The sequence below is a fragment of the Cherax quadricarinatus genome, chromosome 76, assembly GCF_038502225.1.
Source record: "Cherax quadricarinatus isolate ZL_2023a chromosome 76, ASM3850222v1, whole genome shotgun sequence".
NCBI lineage: Eukaryota > Metazoa > Arthropoda > Malacostraca > Decapoda > Parastacidae > Cherax > Cherax quadricarinatus.
This window is the reverse complement of record NC_091367.1, coordinates 4,972,275-4,991,022: the sequence shown is the minus strand read 5'-3', so window position 1 is coordinate 4,991,022 and position 18,748 is coordinate 4,972,275. Positions and strand designations below refer to the sequence as shown.

Genomic DNA, 18,748 nt, shown 5'->3' with positions numbered 1-18,748 from the left:
GCCTACTGTGTAGGCGATACGTTTCATCACTAAAAATGCCCAGCAGTTGCACATGTGTCTTAATGTTCAACATGTCGCTATTTTATACCACTTTCAACAACTGCAACTGCTAATTTCTCAGACCACAACATCAACGTGTTAACTTCCTGTAACTCTCTTGTTTCTACGCGTGTATATATACTTGGTGTTGCACTTGGTATATCCACCAGAGATTTTAGGCAGTTTTTTTTTAGTTTCAGAGATGATAGAAGGAAAGTAGAGTGACTTGGATGAGGAGGAATTAGTAAGTAGCTTCACGTGAAGGTACGGTAACTTTACAAACATGTGCCATAACTTCAAGTGCATGTACCGTAACTTCACGTACAGGCTCCGTAGCATCACGTACAGGTACGGTAGAGCGCCCAGGTGGCCAGCAGTCGCCTACTCGACCCCCTCAACACAAAACTGGTGATGTATTATTACGAATATATTTATCATTATTATTTTCTTGCCATCATTATCTCTTTCATTATTATCATTATTTCTCCCCTTTATTGATATATATATATATATATATATATATATATATATATATATATATATATATATATATATATATATAATTTGGATGGACATTTGAACTCTTTCGAAAATATTTATTAATGTAATTTGTATATTTATATAATTCATATTTACAGTGGTAACTTGGTAAGTGGTACAATGGTACACAGGTAATGTGGTAAGATGGTACAGTGGTACACAGGTAAGATGATACAGTCTTACATTGATAATGTGGTACACTGGTAATGTACAGTGGTACACAGATAAGATGGTGCACTGGTACACAGGTAAGATAACACAATGGTACACTGGTAAGAGGGTACAGTGGTACACTGGAAATCTAAGATGGTACAGTGGTACAATAACAGATATTAGTGGTACAATACATAATTCTTGTAGTTAATTGGTCATTCTTCTTTTCATTCCAGTTGCTCCATGGGGCTACGAAGGTTCAACAGGTAAGTCTGTCTGTCTGTCTGTCTCTCTCTCTCTCTCTCTCTCTCTCTCTCTCTCTCTCTCTCTCTCTCTCTCTCTCTCTCTCTCTCTCTCTCTCTCTCTCTCTCTATTGGTGCATAAATATTTACGCATTATTATTATTATTAATTAATATTCCTCACATTTCCTCCACAAACTGTGTGGTTTTAGCGCTTCTGGTCATAATAATAATAATAATAATAATAATAATAATAATAATAATAATAATAATAATAATAATAACTAGCGTCAGGGTAAACTAGAGTAAATTTCTCTCATTTTTTTCTGAGTAGGTCCTGCCTACTGGGCCCTGACGTACCCACAATGTGGTGGCAGTAGACAGTCACCCATCAACATCGTCACCTCCCAGGTGGTGGGCAACTACGCCTGGTTGCCACTCGGGTTTGTAAACTACGAGATGGTTCCTTCCTCCATGACTATCAGAAACACTGGTCACACAGGTGAGGACTGAAGACATGTGTAGGGGAGTGGAGGTGTTGGGGGGAGGTGGTGATGGATGGTGGGGGTCTCGGTGGAGGTGGTGATGGATGGTGGGGGTCTCGGTGGAGGTGGTGATGGATGGTGGAGGTGGTGATGGATGGTGGAGGTCTTGGTGGAGGTGGTGATGGATGATGGAGGTCTCGGAGGAGGTGCTGGTAGACTGGAGGTCTTTGGTTAGTTCCCGGTAGAGACCGGGGGTCTTTGGTTAGTTCCCGGTAAAAACCGGTAGGGTCTTCGGAAAAGAGCTGGTAGACCTAGACTAACTAACCCAAGCCTACACGACCTAACAGTCCCAGATCTATTAGGTTCAAAACCTAGTTACGCTAGTTTAGCTCCACTGATCACTGCCAGACTGGCTAATTATCTTGACAGCCATAATTACTATTTTTGTTACGAGTGATTGTACAACAGCATTATATACGATCAAATCTACATTGACAGATTATCTACCCTAGTTATGGTATGTTATCGTGATACAAAATATTAATGTCCACGATAGTGAGAATGATGTGTATCGTGTAGGAGGACAGGACAAGTGCAACTAATGGGACAGTTTATTGTGGCAACGTTTCGCTCTCCATGAGCGATGTTTATCGAATATTTCTAACATTTTGAGTGTTCCACATCAGAGGCTACTGAGGACACTTAAGGCACACGGAATAGGAGGAGAGTTTGCATAAATGGGGGGAGAAATCAGAATGGGGGCACGTCACAAGCGGTGTTCCGCAGGGGTCAGTTTTGGGCCTGTTATTGTTCTAGTCTACGTAAACGACATAGATGAGGGAATAAATAGCGACATAAGCAAATTTGCTGATGACACCAAAATAGGCCGTCCAATTCATTCTAATGAGGACACTCGAGTACTCCTGGATGATTTGAAAAAGCAGTGGTCGGAGAAGTGGCAGATGCAGTTTAATACAGACGGAGGCAAAGTTCTAAATGTTAGACAGGAAAATAACCATGCCACATATAAACTAAATAATGTAGATCTTAATACTACTGATTGCGAAAAAGATTTAGGAGTTCTGGTTAGCAGTAACCTAAAACCAAGACAACAGTGCATTAGTGTTCGCAATAAAGCTAACAGAATTCTTGGCTTCATATCTAGAAGTATAAATAATAGAAGTCCTCAGGTTGTTCTTGAACACTATATATCCTTGGTTAGGCCTCATTTAGATTATGCTACACAGTTCTGGTCACCGTATTACAGAATGGATATAAATGCACTGGAAAACGTATAGACGAGGATGACAAAGATGATCCCATGTATCAGAAATCTTCCCTATGAGGATAGACTGAGGGCCCTGAATCTGCACTCTCTCGAAAGGCGTAGAATTCAAATTCAAAGTTTATTCTCTATAAGGATTACAATGCTGAGTTTACAGAATTTGGTTATTGTGTGGTTTACATGTAGTAAAATAATGATTACAGAGTGTACCACTAGAACACCTAGCATGGCTAGGCATTTCGGGCAGACTTAGTTTAATTCTTAATTTTAAAATATTACAAATTATGAGGTAAGTTGGTATTATGGCTAAGTGACTAAATACTAGGTTGTGAGTTTAGCAATGTGAATGCTTTTGTTTTGGCAAAGTACATAGTTTCAGTATTGGAGTTTCACAGGATTCATTATTTTAAGATTGAGATTAATATTTCTGTTTATGGTCAAATGGGTGAGCGAGTGTAAGTGTGAACCACCAGGTGGCATTCGTGTAGTTAGTTGACGGGGTGTATCAGGGAGATAAGATGTTTTCTAATGGTAGTTTTGAAGGCGATGAATGTGTCTGCAGTTCTAGAGTTCTCAGGTAGGGTGTTCCAGATTTTAGGGCCTTTGACATACATTGAATTTTTGTAAAGGTTGAGTTGGACACGGGGAATGTCGTAGAGATGTTTGTGTCTGGTGTTATGCCTGTGGGTTCTGTCACAACTATCAAGAAAGCGTTTTAGGTCAAGGTTGATATTGGAGTTTAAGGTCCTGTAGATGTAGATTGCACAGTAATAAGTGTGGATGTACTGAACAGGGAGTAAGTTTAGGTCTATAAAGAGTGGGGGGGTTTGTTGTCAGGGATGGGATTTAGTGATTATTCTTACTGCAGCTTTTTGTTGGGTTATTATTGGCTTTAGGTGTGTTGCTGCAGTTGATCCCCAAGCACAAATAGCATAGGTGAGGTATGGATAAATAAGTGAGTGGTATAGTGTGAGAAGGGCATTTTGCGGCACGTAGTATCGTATCTTCGAGAGGATCCCAACCGTTTTGGATACTTTTTTGGTTATGTGTTGGATATGGGTGCTGAAATTCAGGTTGTTGTCAAGGTATAGGCCTAGGAATTTGCCCTCATTATGTCTGGTAATTAGAGTGTTCTCGATCTTAATGTTAATTTGTGCATCTCCTGCTCTACTCTAAGAAAAAGGAGGAGTAGATGTAAAATAGAAAGAGACAGGCGCTCCCTTTACAAGCGACGGAAAAGAATAACAGAGCGGCTAAAAGAGGTCAATATATCTGAAATGCGTAAGGAGACACTGGTCAGAGAAATAGCAAGCATCGAACTCAAGCTAAAGGAATCTTATAGGAGTCAGGAATCGCGGGAAGAACTAAAAGCCATAAATGAAATCGAAAGAAACCCAAAGTATTTCTTCTCCTATGCCAAATCAAAGTCGAGAACAACATCCAGTATTGGGCCCCTACTTAAACAAGATGGGTCCTACACAGATGACAGCAAGGAAATGAGTGAGCTACTCACGTCCCAATATGACTCAGTTTTTAGCAAGCCGCTAACCAGACTGAGAGTTGAAGATCAAAACGATTTTTTTATGAGAGAGCCACAAAATTTGATTAACACAAGCCTATCCGATGTTATCCTGACGCCAAATGACTTTGAACAGGCGATAAATGACATGCCCATGCACTCTGCCCCAGGGCCAGACTCATGGAACTCCATGTTCATCAAGAACTGCAAGAAGCCCCTATCACGAGCCTTTTCCATCCTATGGAGAGGGAGCATGGACACGGGGGTCGTCCCACAGTTACTAAAAACAACAGACATAGCCCCTCTCCACAAAGGGGGCAGTAAAGCAACAGCAAAGAACTACAGACCAATAGCACTAACATCCCATATCATAAAAATCTTTGAAAGGGTCCTAAGAAGCAAGATCACCACCCATCTAGAAACCCATCAGTTACACAACCCAGGGCAACATGGGTCTAGAACAGGTCGCTCCTGTCTGTCTCAACTATTGGATCACTACGACAAGGTCCTAAATGCACTAGAAGATAAAAAGAATGCAGATGTAATATATACAGACTTTGCAAAAGCCTTCGACAAGTGTGACCATGGCGTAATAGCGCACAGAATGCGTGCTAAAGGGATAACAGGAAAAGTCGGTGGATGGATCTATAATTTCCTCACTAACGGAACACAGAGTAGTCGTCAACAGAGTAAAGTCCGAGGCAGCTACGGTGAAAAGCTCTGTTCCACAAGGCACAGTACTCGCTCCCATCTTGTTCCTCATCCTCATATCCGACATAGACAAGGATGTCAGCCACAGCACCGTGTCTTCCTTTGCAGATGACACCCGAATCTGCATGACAGTGTCTTCCATTGCAGACACTGCAAGGCTCCAGGCGGACATCAACCGAATCTTTCAGTGGGCTGCAGAAAACAATATGAAGTTCAACGATGAGAAATTTCAATTACTCAGATATGGTAAACACGAGGAAATTAAATCTTCATCAGAGTACAAAACAAATTCTGGCCACAAAATAGAGTGAAACACCAACGTCAAAGACCTGGGAGTGATCATGTCGGAGGATCTCACCTTCAAGGACCATAACATTGTATCAATCGCATCTGTTAGAAAAATGACAGAATGGATAATGAGAACCTTCAAAACTAGGGAGGCCAAGCCCATGATGACACTCTTCAGGTCACTTGTTCTATCTAGGCTGGAATATTGCTGCATACTAACAGCACCTTTCAAGGCAGGTAAAATTGCTGACCTAGAAAATGTACAGAGAACCTTCACGGCGCGCATAACAGAGATAAAACACCTCAATTACTGGGAGCACTTGAGGTTCCTGAACCTGTATTCCCTGGAACGCAGGCGGGAGAGATACATGATTATATACACCTGGAAAATCCTAGAGGGACTAGTACCGAACTTGCACACGAAAATCACTCACTACGAAAGCAAAAGACTTGGCAGACGATGCAACATCCCCCCAATGAAACGCAGGGGTGTCACTAGCACGTTAAGAGACCATACAATAAGTGTCAGGGTCCCGAGACTGTTCAACTGCCTCCCAGCATACATAAGGGGGATTACCAACAGACCCCTGGCAGTCTTCAAGCTGGCACTGGACAAGCACCTAAAGTCGGTTCCTGATCAGCCGGGCTGTGGCTCGTACGTTGGTTTGCGTGCAGCCAGCAGCAACAGCCTGGTTGATCAGGCTCTGATCCACCAGGAGGCTTGGTCACAGACCGGGCCGCGGGGGCGTTGACCCCCGGAACTCTCTCCAGGTAAACTCCAGGTACCAAACATAATATAGTAGGTTTTGTCAGTGTTAGGGGGGATATGATCGAGGTGTATAAATGGAAAACAGGAATAAATAAAGGGAATGTAAATAGCGTGCTGAAAATTTCCGGCCAAGACAGGAGTCGCAGTAATGGTTTCAAGTTGGAAAAATTCAGATTCAGGAAGAATATAGGAAAGTACTGGTTTGGTAATAGAGTTGTGGATGAGTGGAACAAACTCCCGAGTACAGTTATTGAGGCTAAAACGTTGCGTAGTTTTAAAAATAGGTTAGATAAATACATGAGTGGGTGTGAGTTGGACCTGACTAGCTTGTGCTGCTGGGTCTGATGCCGTGTTCCTTCCTTAAGTGGAAGTGACCTGACTAGGTGGGTCATTAGGCTAATCCGGGGGGGGAAAAGGAACATGGACCTGCTTCGCATGGGTCAGTAGGCCTGCTACAGTGTTCCTTCTCATGTTCTTATGTTCTTATTCACAGCCGAGGTCACGCTGCAGCAGACTCTAATGCCCACGCTGATGGGTGGGGACCTATTGGCCCCGTACACCTTCGCCCAGTTCCACTTTCATTGGGGCAGTCCGAGCACCTTGGGCAGTGAACACACCATAGATGGTAAAAGGTAAGTTTTGATATGACGTTAAGTCTTAATGTGGGCTGTTTTCCTGTCACACTCCATCACATAGGATGGCTTTCATACATAAGACAGTAAAATACACGAGTGCGTGTAAGACCTCCCTATCATGGGCCAGTAGGCCTGCTGCAGTGCTCATTCTGTTATTTCTACAAATAAAAATACAATTAATGCCCATTCTGTCATGTTCTTGTACACTTGTTTTCCTTTACACTGTAAAAAAATATTGTTTTTCGTTTTCCATGGTCAGATATGCGGCCGAGCTTCACGTTGTTCACTACAAGACTGCTTACGGTAACGTCAGTGCAGCTTCCAGCTACTCCGACGGTCTCACTGTTCTTGCCATGCTTATACAAATTGGAGAAGATGACAACCTCAGACTGCAGAGTGTCATTGATGGTCTCGCTACCATCCACGAGGCAGGTAAGGTGCTCATCTCCCTGTGAGAGTCTATCTGGTAGATGTTCAGGGGTTTAACTCCCCTGCGGTCCGGTCCATGATCAGGCCTCGTGGTGGATCAGGGTCTGATCTATGCGGATACACCCGTATCCATATAGATCATCTTCATCATAAGGAGTAATCCAGTGCGTGATGGAATCCATAGCAATTGTACATTAATTCCCTTTTCCCTGATTTTTGAGTGTCTATACGTGGCTTCTCCAGTATACCACAGACAGGGTCGTACCTTGACATGAACTGTGGCAGGATTACACCTCTTAGCTTGTAAAACTAACCTGTTTACAAACAAAGGACACTACACACACTTGTAACATTGTATAGAATTAAAATTATAATTACAGTAATAATTAATTTCTGTTTATTTAAAATAGATGGAATATAATACATATTTTTTAACCATCTTCATCGATATATTAATTAAGCCCTAAATTCAGGTTTCATTGCGGTTTTCATTGACTCGAAATTCGAGTCTTAGTACTCAATTGATTCTGTTGACTTCGAGTTCAGTACTCACTGCGGTCTCTGTTGACTTCGAGTCCGGTGCCTAGTTCGATCTCATATAACTTCAGAACCTTCACGTTGACAGGAACGACGAACCACATCGTGCCCTTCCCTCTGAGAGAACTGTTACCTGAGAACGTTGAGAACTTCTACAGTTACCTGGGGTCCCTGACCATCCCGCCGTGCAGTGAGGCCGTGATCTGGACGATCTTCAAGGAACCCATCACCATGTCCATGAATCAGGTGAGGTTAACCTACCACCATCACCACTACTACTACTCCTTTTTCTTCCTCTCTTGGTCCCGTCCCCCTCGCCCATATATACTGGCTCCCTCCCTCTTTTTTGAAATCATAACCATGCTTTTTAAAGGGATGGAGCGGTAAACCAGCGGAAGGCCTCGCTCAGATGACCAAAAGCTCCAGTGGCGGGTCATCATGACTAAGACTCTCATCAAGAAACACTTGTCCTGTTTCCCTGTAAATCTTACCTAACCTAACTTTTGTGTTAGTGTAACTTGTAAATAGTCCGAATCGGACCGAAACGTCGTCGTAGGCTTCTCTATCCTGTTTGTGTCTTTTTCTCTACTATCTTAACATGTTAAAAATGTCATCTAGGCCAGTGTTAACATACATTTAACTCTCTTATAAAGTTCTTATGTATACGTATTGGGTTTCTTTGTTCGTGAATGCGACTTTGTTTAAGATTGAGACACTTATGCAGCATATAGGAATCTTTATTCAGGAAACGTTTCGCCACACAGTGGCTTCATCAGTCCAATACAAAGTAGAAAGGCGCAAGGAGAGGAGGAGTTTGAGGGACTGATTACCTCAAACTCCTCCTCTTCTTACGCCTTTCTACTTTGTATTGGACTGATGAAGCCACTGTGTGGCGAAACGTTTCCTGAATAAAGATTCCCATATGTTGCATAAGTGTCTCAATCTTCAACTTGTCGGTTTTTCAAACCATTCATCGCGACTTTGTTTAATCCAAAAGTGAATCTACAGATTATGGGATCCTTGTACCTCCCCCCCCCCCCAAAAAAAAAAAAAACGAATCCCACTGAAGAGAAGTGTATTGGTATTGTAGTTCATGCACTCAGTGGAAAGTTAGTTAAAGCAGTGTACCGGGTCGTTATGGACCATTGGTTGACTTAAGGCTGGTCCAGAACGGACCAAATCCTCGATCAAGGTCTTAAAAGTTGGATTAAGTAAATAAGTCTATTCAGGTACATTGATTTATTTCCACTGGGGTCCTTGAATTTTTCACTGTAAATATCTAACGTCATGTTCACGACAGCCGCTTGGTAGCTGTAAATAATTTGCCTATATCAACGTAAACTGATGTCGGTTGACGGTATTATTAACAGTGTCGTAACTTGCAGATGTCCCAGTTCTTTAAACTTCTCACTGAGGAGAACACTCCTCTCGTGGACACCTTCAGGCCACTTCAACCCCTGGGAAACCGCACGGTGAGTGAGTGAGAGAGAATAACATGCTTAATACTCCTTCGTATTGGCTTACATTAAATTGGTTCGTTAATAGGTTATTATTGTTGTCATTATTACAATTATTATTATTATTATTATTATTATTATTATTATTATTATTATTATTATTATTATTATTATTATTATTATTACAGGTGTATGACGGTAGCATGACGCCTCTCTGGGGTTACGAAGGTTTGATTGGTAAGTATAACTATCTCCCGCTGCTTTTGTCTAAACAGTAGAGATCTTCCCGTTGATTCTGTTCAAACAAGAGAGGAGACATCTCCCGTTGATTCTTTGACTTCTGGTAACATTTCAGTCTCTATTTCCTTTTAGATTCCGCCAGTTTTAGTTTTTTACCGTTTTTTCCTTTGCTATCTTCTGTTTAGCTCCCTTACCGCCTGTTTATTTCCCCGTTTGATTTTAACACTGATAATTTTTCCCCTCATTCCGGTCATTTTTCCCTTGTTCGTGCATTTTACCCTATTTTCCACACATTTTTCCCCTGCCTTTTGTTTACCTTCATTCCTTAAGGTAAATAGTGTGACTTTAAATGATCATTTCGTTTTTCCCCCTTAACGTGTTTTCCCCCCTTAACGTGTTTTCCACGTGTCTCCCTCCAGGGCCCCAGTACTGGCCTAAGTATTTCCCCCTGTGTGGTGGCTCGGCACAGTCCCCTGTGAACATTGTCACTAAGACAGTACAGCCGGTCTCCCAGCTACCGTTCGTCTTTACGAACTTCGACGCCACACCTCTCACTGCCACCCTTGAGAACAACGGTCATGCAGGTGAGCGGCAGTACTACTACTACTACTACTACTATGACTAAGTTGGACCAGTGTTCCTCCTGTCTTTGTTACTAACACCACCACCACTACTACTGCTAACCTCGGTCTCTCTCCTACCCTGTTCCTCTCCTCCAATCTCCTTAATTTCCTCGTGAAGTCTCACCCTCAGCCTAACTACTCATAAACTATCACTGCTGTTAGAAGACGGAGGTTAGAGCCTCCAGTATTCCTAGTGTTCAATAAACCACAGATTTAGCCTCCCCCCACCATGACGCACTACGCACTCTCTAACACTCGCTAACCCACACTGGTTAGTAAATTATTTAGGCACAGATACACATAATTATAATTATACACTGTGTAAATTACCTAGTTTTGCGAGGTTTCCAAGAGTGGGCTGGTTGAAGATACATGTGCAACAGTTGAGCGATGTTCTTCCAGACTATGGAGATGAACTCTTCTCCAGGCTGAGGGACTGATTACATCATCTTTATTTCATTACTACTGCTCTCTTTGTATTCGACTGAAGAAGTCTACTGTGTAGGCGAAACGCTTCATCAATAAAGATACCCAACTGTTGCACATGTGTCTTAATCTTCAGCTTATCGGTATTTTATACAATATTCAACAATGCTCAGACTACATGACGACTACGACTACTGGTTGTCCTTACAGCTGACGTAAGTATAACTATGGCACCCGGAGTGGCAATTCCCTCGCTTTCTGGAGGAGGACTCACCGACCAGTACACCTTCGCCCAGTTGCACTTCCACTGGGGCAGGAACCAGGACGAGGGATCCGAACACACTATCAATGGTGGCAGGTGAGTGGTGCTAGTTTACAGTGTATTGTGGTTATAGTTTATAGTGAGTTTGTAGGTATCAGAGTTGTGGATGTGTGGAACAATGTACTGAGTTGGGTAGAAGAGGCCAAGACATTGAGTGGCTTTAAAAAGAGATTCGACAAATATATCAGTGTAAAGGTATGCGTTTTGCTAGTACCTGAGGAAGCAAATTCCCTGGTAGATTTGGGAAAGGGATGGACAGATGCGTGGGTGGTTTTGATAAGGACCTGCCTTGTGTGGGCCAGTAGGCCTGCTGCAGTATATCGCCTTTCTTATTTTTAGTGTATGAACCACTGTACGGGTGGGGTTAAAACCCATGGCGAGTGAGTCGTAAAACTCAAGGCCAGTGCGTAAACCACTGAACCAGCTGTCTACAATAAGATTTATCCAGCTAGGTATATTTATACATCATAGAGAGGTTAGCATGGGTCCCACTGTGGCTACAAATGTAAGTTTTTACAGATGAATCTCCCGCCAGCGTGGCCGTGACGATCTCTAGCTCATGTCCCCTCTACCGTCATCATGACTCACGAAATAAAACCATAGGAATGGAAAAATACTGCAGCAGGCCTACTGGCCCATACAAGGCAGGCTCTTATCAAAATCACCAGCATTTTTCTAAAAAGCTATCCAAAAATTTTCTCTTGTATCCCAGGCACCAATCAGACCCAGCTCCTCTCACTCATATGTAAAACTCGTAATAACACGAGTTTTACGACACACTCACCATGGGTTCGAACCCCCACCCGTACCGTTTGCAATCTCGTTATTACGGTTTCGTGACTCAGTTACAGTGTATTGTTGTGGTAGCATAATTAGATATAGTGTATTGTGGTTGTGTGGCCACCTGCCTTTACCACCCAGCAGCAGCAACTAACTCACCTGCCACTTCAACCTTCAGGTACCCAGGTGAACTTCACATAGTCACCTACAAGACCCAGTACTCCACCCTGACGCAGGCGCTGAATTATAACGATGGCGTGGTGGTGTTGGGGATCTTCCTGAAGGCAGCTCCTGAAGATAACAATGTGCTCTCTCCCATCATCGCAGGTCTCCCTCGTGTTCTCAACGCAGGTAAGTACAGTTCTCATTTTGAAGGATTAAAACACATAGGAACCTATAAAAGTAGGAGCACTGCAACAGGCCTACTGGCCCATACTAAGCAGGTTCTTCTAAAATCCAAACCCACAAACATTAGTACCGTTCCCACTGTGAAAGATTGTCAAGGATACCGATGGAAATAAGCCACTCAGATTTTTTTTTTTTGGGGGGGGGGGTATTCTAGGTAATTTACTCTATGTATGATAATTATTCTGATATGTACCTGTGTCTAAATAAACTTACTTAAGACATGTGCAACATTTAAGTATTTTTATATTAACGCAGCTAGTTTCTTCGTTAGTTTCTTCGTTAGTTTCTTCGTTTCAGTACATATATGACATATGAGGTCAGCATTGAATACTAGCCTAAAGTAAAAGGACACAGGTGTAACTAATGTGACATTTTATTGTAGCAACGTTTCGCTCTCCAGGAGCTTTGTCAAGCCGTTACAAACAATACATGGACGCAGAGGGTATGGACATATAAACACATATGCAGTAGAATGTGATCCTTTATTGACAACGTTTCGCCCACACAGTGGGCTTTTTCAAGTCACAAACAGATCTACCTGGGGTGGAAGGTACGCGAGTATTTATAGTCAGGTTCAGAATGCTGAGGTCAGGTGGAGAATGCTGCATCTGATGATGTACCGAGTGGGGTTAGAGTCTAAAATCTATATTGTTTCAGACTATGGAACAATACTCTTCTCCAGACTGAGGGACTGACCACCTCAAAACTTCAAGGGTGATGGACTGATTACATCGTCTTCAAGTCTCTTCTGCTTCTATCAACTTTTCTGTACTCGACTGAAGAAGCCTATTGTGTAGGCGAAACGTTTCGAAATAAAGATACCTAACTGTTGCATATGTGTCTTACCTAACAACATTCTCCACCTGACTCCATCCTATAAATACGCACCTTTTACCCAGGCAGATCTGTTTGTGACTCGATAAAGCCAACTGAGTGGGCGAAACATTGTCAATAAAGAATCACATTATACTGTTCAAGTGTTTGTTTCCATTGTGTCGGTATTTTATACCGTCTATTCTCAGTAGTGGATTGAAAAAACTTCCAATAGACGAAATACCTAATCAATGACGTACTTCTTCCCTCAGTCCTTATTTATAAGTATTTACAAGTTCTTTGGACTTCCATTCTAGTGTCTTTATTCAGTCTTCTGGTGCTCCTTTGGGCTTCCGGTCTACCGTCTTTATTCCATCTTCTTGTGTCTGTGCCTGCAAAATTTATTTCACCTTGATGCATCTAAATGGAAAATTCCCATAATTCCCAACCAGACACCACCACGACGATTCCCAGCTTCCCCCTGCAGAACCTCTTGCCTGGGAACATAATAAACTACTATCGCTACCAAGGCTCCCTCACCACCCCTACCTGCAACCAGGTGGTCTCATGGACAGTCTTCGCCCAACCTATACCAATTTCACTCGCTCAGGTAAGAGCTCCAACAAGCTTTCTTGGCAAGTAAGTAAATTTAGTACACATAAGTATAATTACTCCATGAAGAAGTGAAACAGAATTCTTCCACCGAAAGCCATGCGTGTCGAAAGAGGCGACTAAAATGCCAGGAGCAAGGGGCTAGTAACCCCTTCTCCTGTATACATTACTAAATTAAAAAGAGAAACTTTCATTTTTCTTTTTGAGTCACCCTGCCTCGGTGGGATACGACCGGTTTGTTGAAAGAAATAAGTATAATTATCCTACATGTGTCAGTTCCCCAGGATAACCCATAAAAGTCAGCATCCATGGTCGGTCATCGAGGTCTAAAAAGCAGTTGTAAGGGTCATTAAGGCAGTAAGAAACCTCTCAACCGCCTGACACTAATATTTTAATCTCTATAAACATGGATCGAAGTAACTATCAGCTGGAAAATACACCCAAACACGTATACCCTCTCGGTGTATGTGTAAATCTGTAAAAATTAGGTTAATATGTTTATTATGCACCCCATACCCATCCTGTGGGCGGTAGTCAAAAGATTACAGAGGTACATAATTGGTCCAGGGACTGGACTCCAAAGTTTTGATAGCTGAGCAAGTTACAAAGGTAATGAACTCACCATACCCCCGGCCGGGATTGAACCCGCGGTCATAGAGTCTCAAAACTCCAGCCCGTCGCGTTAGCCACTAGACCAGCTAGCCACAATAAGATTCATCCAACTAGGTATATTTCTACACGATAGGAAGGTTAGCACAGGCACCTCTGTGACCACAAATGCAAGTTTTTACAGACGAATCTCCAGCTAGCGTGGCCGTGACGAACTCTAGCTCAAGTCCCTTCACTGCCGTCAACATGACTTAAGAAATCGTAATGACACGATTGCAAATAAACCATACCCTCGGCCGGGATTGAACCCGCGGTCATAGAGTCTCAAAACTCCAGCCCGTCGCGTTAGCCACTAGACCAGCTAGCCACAATAAGATTCATCCAACTAGGTATATTTCTACACGATAGGAAGGTTAGCACAGGCACCACTGTGACCACAAATGTCACGGCCACGCTAGCTGGAGATTCGTCTGTAAAAACTTGCATTTGTGGTCACAGAGGTGCCTGTGCTAACCTTCCTATCGTGTAGAAATATACCTAGTTGGATGAATCTTATTGTGGCTAGCTGGTCTAGTGGCTAACGCGACGGGCTGGAGTTTTGAGACTCTATGACCGCGGGTTCAATCCCGGCCGGGGGTATGGTTTATTTGCAATCGTGTCATTACGATTTCTTAAGTCGTAATGAACTCACAATTTACAAAGGTAATGAACTCCAGGTAGGTCTGGTCACAATTATGACAAGTTACAAAGGTATTTACAGATTACAGAGGTACGTAATGGGTCCAGGGACTGGGCCCCCAAAGTTTTGATAGCTGAACTAGGTACAAAGGTAATGAGCTCACAAGTTACAAAGGTAATGAATGTAAAAGATCTCAAATAGTTTCGCAAATATATCTTATTTGCATACACCCGAAATCAAAACGTTCATATTCAATTCAGCCTTAATTTTATTTTATTTTTTGTATATGTTTTTGCAGCTCCAGTGCCAACTTAACAGTAAACATAATACTGTACTAAACAAAAGATACTGTAGCCTAGTAAACTATCCTTCTGGAGTTTATTTTAGTTTACCTCCCAACACTACAGGAGCTAGAGAAAATATTTTAATGAGTAACTTTGTTATTTCAGCTAGCAGCGTTCAGGACCCTACACGACGAGACTGGTCAACTGATAGAGTTCAACTTCCGTCCAGTACAACCTCTTAATGGACGTACGGTAAGATACAGTGATAGATACACACACACACACAGTGAAGAGGCGGGGCCAGGAGCTATGAACCGACCCCTGCAACCGTAAATATAACAATACCGCTTTTAATAAGCACAGAAAGGGTACCATGTACTCTACAGCCTGTTACAACAAGATCACTTATATTTGCTTTATATTATGTTCCTGAACCAGCGCTATGCTAGTACAGCACTGAAGTAACACACTGCACACTATTTAAGTGCTGAATTAAGTCCATTTACATTGTAACAAACTTTATTGCAATTTTCCTCGTGATTTTTCCTTTTCTCTTATCTTCCTTTAGTTTTTCCTGAATCGCCGTTAATTTTTCTCACATACATTGATTATGTGGAGATTATACTTTCTGATTTATAAATATCTTCGTTCTAACTCATTCTAGATTGTTGTTGACGAGAAGGTACTACATTCTCACGCGTTACTACACCTTCAACCTGCCCTACTCCATGTATTGCTGCTGCTGCCACTTCTGTGGTAGTGGCCCTTGTTTGATCAACGGTCGAATTAATCACACTATCCAAGTGTTGAATTAATTTTATCGATTCAATAACTATTTGACTTTTACTCAATATGTGTCCTGCTGCTCCTCCTGCAGGTATGGACGATGATATTTTCCGTGATTTGGAGCATCTTGCACTAAATAGTCAAAGGGTCTCCTAGGCTAGCGGTCGCTGTCTGTCTCTGCCATATGACAGTAAGATGGCACTGGAAGTCTTAAAACCATTTTAATCACACCTGTCCCATCTAAATAAACCTGGCTATCGCTGACATGGTCACACTCCCGTATCTCATCAGACTTACTATAGAAATTCACCTCGGATACGAGTCCATGTGTATGTAGTAGATACATCTTTTAACTCGATTTTCTGTACCAGGGCCGGATTAAGGCTTGGGCTTTAGGGGCTGCAGCCCAGAGGCCTCTTGCCAGCTGGAGGCCCTCCAGCCCAGGGGCCTCACAGTACCTGTAGCCCAGGGGCCTCACGGTACCTGTAGCCCAGGGGCCTCACGGTACCTGTAGCCCAGGGACCTACAAAATCTTAATCCAGCTCTGTATGTATCCCATTAACATCCACCTTCAGAAGGGTCCTCTGATAATTCAGTACAGCGAATATATTCTTCCTACACTCTATATATCGTGAATTATCCATACAAGTAAATGGACTGAACTGTGTTGCAGGAATGACGTTTGACTGAGATTCATTGCCACAGTCTGAACCTTGCTTGTATAAGTGATTTCCATCCACTGCTGTATAAACACCAGGGACGCTGAGTCGTGACAGTCACGGTATTGTGAGTCGTGACAGTCACAGTATTGTGAGTCGTGACAGTCACGGTATTGTGAGTTGTCTTCACGTTTCAGGTGTTCATGACAAAAGGTTGACTGGTTGAGGCAGGAGCCTACCACCACCAGCAGCAGCACCACCAGCAGCACCACCAGCACCACCACCAGCAGCACCACCACCACCATTACCACCACCGCCGACTTCACCACTACCACCAACATCATCTCCACCTCTGTTCCTACCACTTTCTTTGCCTCTCACTTCGTCTCACTCTCTATTTCTCTCTCTTTTTATTTCTCTAACTTTTACTGTTGCTTTCTCTTTCTCTGTTTCATTGTGTTCCTCTCATTCTCTCTCTCTCTCTCTCTCTCTCTCTCTCTCTCTCTCTCTCTCTCTCTCTCTCTCTCTCTCTCTCTCTCTCTCTCTCTCTCTCTCTCTCTCTCTCTCTCTCTCTCTCTCTCTCACTAATACCACTTAATAAAATATAATAATACTTAAAATCGTAAAATAATCTGCAACTTAAACGTTATATATGTAATAAAATATTACGTGTGTTATATTATTTTTGTTTTCAATTATAACTGATGTTTATAATGTCTGTGTTGTTGTTTTGCCTTTATTTTTAATCACGAGTTTTATCTCAAATGTTTTTAAAATAAAAATAAGGGACACTACGAGCGTATCTTTATTCCTGGTGTTGCCAAAAGTAATATATCTGTTTATGTATTAACAATTTCAATAAAATATTTCTAAATATGATAAAACTTGGGGCAGATATTTTATTTCGACTTTTAGCCAGTGGACAATAATATTGTGAGGACGTAACCCCTACACTCAAAATTTTGGTTAATTTCAATATTTTTTGGAACTGGCTGGAAATATTAACCCATAATTAATGGACCCGAAGAAATACATCATTATTAAACTGAACCGCAAATGATAAACCCCTATGGGTGACCCAGCACTGGTCGAAGCTCGATACTCCGTCAAGTAAGCCACACTGCTTGGCTTGCAATTGTAGCTGCAATTTGTGCAATTCGAACAGTCTGTGGATTGTTAAGAGAGAAAATGATGCGACAAACCCACGTAGGCAACGCACTAATGTGCCTAAATAGACAAATTGGTGAGGGCCGGTAGAAATCTGACCTGTACCAAAGATGGCTAACAAAACTAGGTCTTGTGACTACTACCACTACTACTACTAGTACTACTACTAGTACTACTACTACTACTAGTAGTAGTACTACTACTAAGATATGTTGGAATTTTGAACCCTGGGTAGGGAGGGTTAGCCACCTGGGATAACCTGAGAAAGTGTGTTATCGAGGACTGTCTAATTTCCTTTGTGGTCCTTCAATCTTGTTCCCCAGGATGCCACCCACACCAGTCAGCTAACACCCAAGTACCTTCTTAAATGCTAGGTGAACAGTGACAGCAGGTGTAAGGTGACTTAACACCCAGGCACCTACTTACTGCTAGGTGAACAGTGACAGCAGGTGTAAGGTGACTAACACCCAGGCACCTACTTACTGCTAGGTTAACAGGGACAGCAGGTGTAAGGTGACTAACACCCAGGCACCTACTTACTGCTAGGTTAACAGGGACAGCAGGTGTAAGGTGACTAACATCCAGGCACCTACTTACTGCTAGGTTAACAGGGACAGTAGGTGTAAGGTGACTAACACCCAGGCACCTACTTACTGCTAGGTGAACAGTGACAGCAGGTGTAAGGAAACACGCCTAACGTTTCTACCCTTGCCGAGGATTAACCACGGATACTGGTCCGGTGGCCTGGTGGCTAAAGCTCCCGCTTCACACACGGAGGGCCCGGGTTCGATTCCCGGCGGGTGGAAACATTTCGACACGTTTCCTTACACCTGTTGTCCTGTTCACCTAGCAGCAAATAGGTACCTGGGTGTTAGTCGACTGGTGTGGGTCGCATCCTGGGGTACAAGATTAAGGACCCCAATGGAAATAAGTTAGATAGTCCTCGATGACGCACTGACTTTCTTGGGTTATCCTGGGTGGCTAACCCTCCGGGGTTAAAAATCCGAACGAAATCTTATCTTACTCAGTGTATGAAGCAAGTGCGTTGCCAACTAAGCCACGGGACACTGTATTACTACTACTACTTCTGCTTCTTATTCTACTTTTACTATTACTACCATTACTACTAATATTGCATCTAAACGTATATAAATAGGAAGCGAATGTATGTCACTCAACAGACGGAGGATCAAGCCTACACATCTTGCACCGAATGACCCACATGGGTTTAGTGTTTAACATGAATTATTTA

General features: G+C 42.6%; 1 protein-coding gene across 1 annotated transcript; it reads left to right on the top strand.

The window, feature by feature from the left end:
- The first annotated feature begins 303 nt into the window (after positions 1–303).
- Positions 304–17,053, top strand: LOC128703692 (carbonic anhydrase 2). Its single transcript, XM_053798471.2, has 14 exons — positions 304–447; positions 969–998; positions 1,308–1,475; positions 6,524–6,662; positions 6,925–7,097; positions 7,720–7,877; positions 9,017–9,103; positions 9,277–9,325; positions 9,748–9,912; positions 10,588–10,735; positions 11,658–11,830; positions 13,153–13,310; positions 15,050–15,136; positions 16,527–17,053. The coding sequence occupies exons 3-14, from the start codon at positions 1,433–1,435 to the stop codon at positions 16,545–16,547; spliced, it is 1,401 nt and encodes a 466-aa protein (XP_053654446.2). The 5' UTR covers positions 304–447; positions 969–998; positions 1,308–1,432; the 3' UTR covers positions 16,548–17,053.
- Positions 17,054–18,748: the final 1,695 nt, after the last annotated feature.

Bases quoted from the DNA above. Each gene is read 5' to 3' on its own strand.
- LOC128703692 (XM_053798471.2), top strand. From the start codon at position 1,433: ATGGTTCCTTCCTCCATGACTATCAGAAACACTGGTCACACAG. The intron at 1,476-6,523 runs GTGAGGACTGAA...TCTTATTCACAG, and splicing joins CAGAAACACTGGTCACACAG to CCGAGGTCACGCTGCAGCAG. The intron at 7,878-9,016 runs GTGAGGTTAACC...CGTAACTTGCAG, and splicing joins TCACCATGTCCATGAATCAG to ATGTCCCAGTTCTTTAAACT.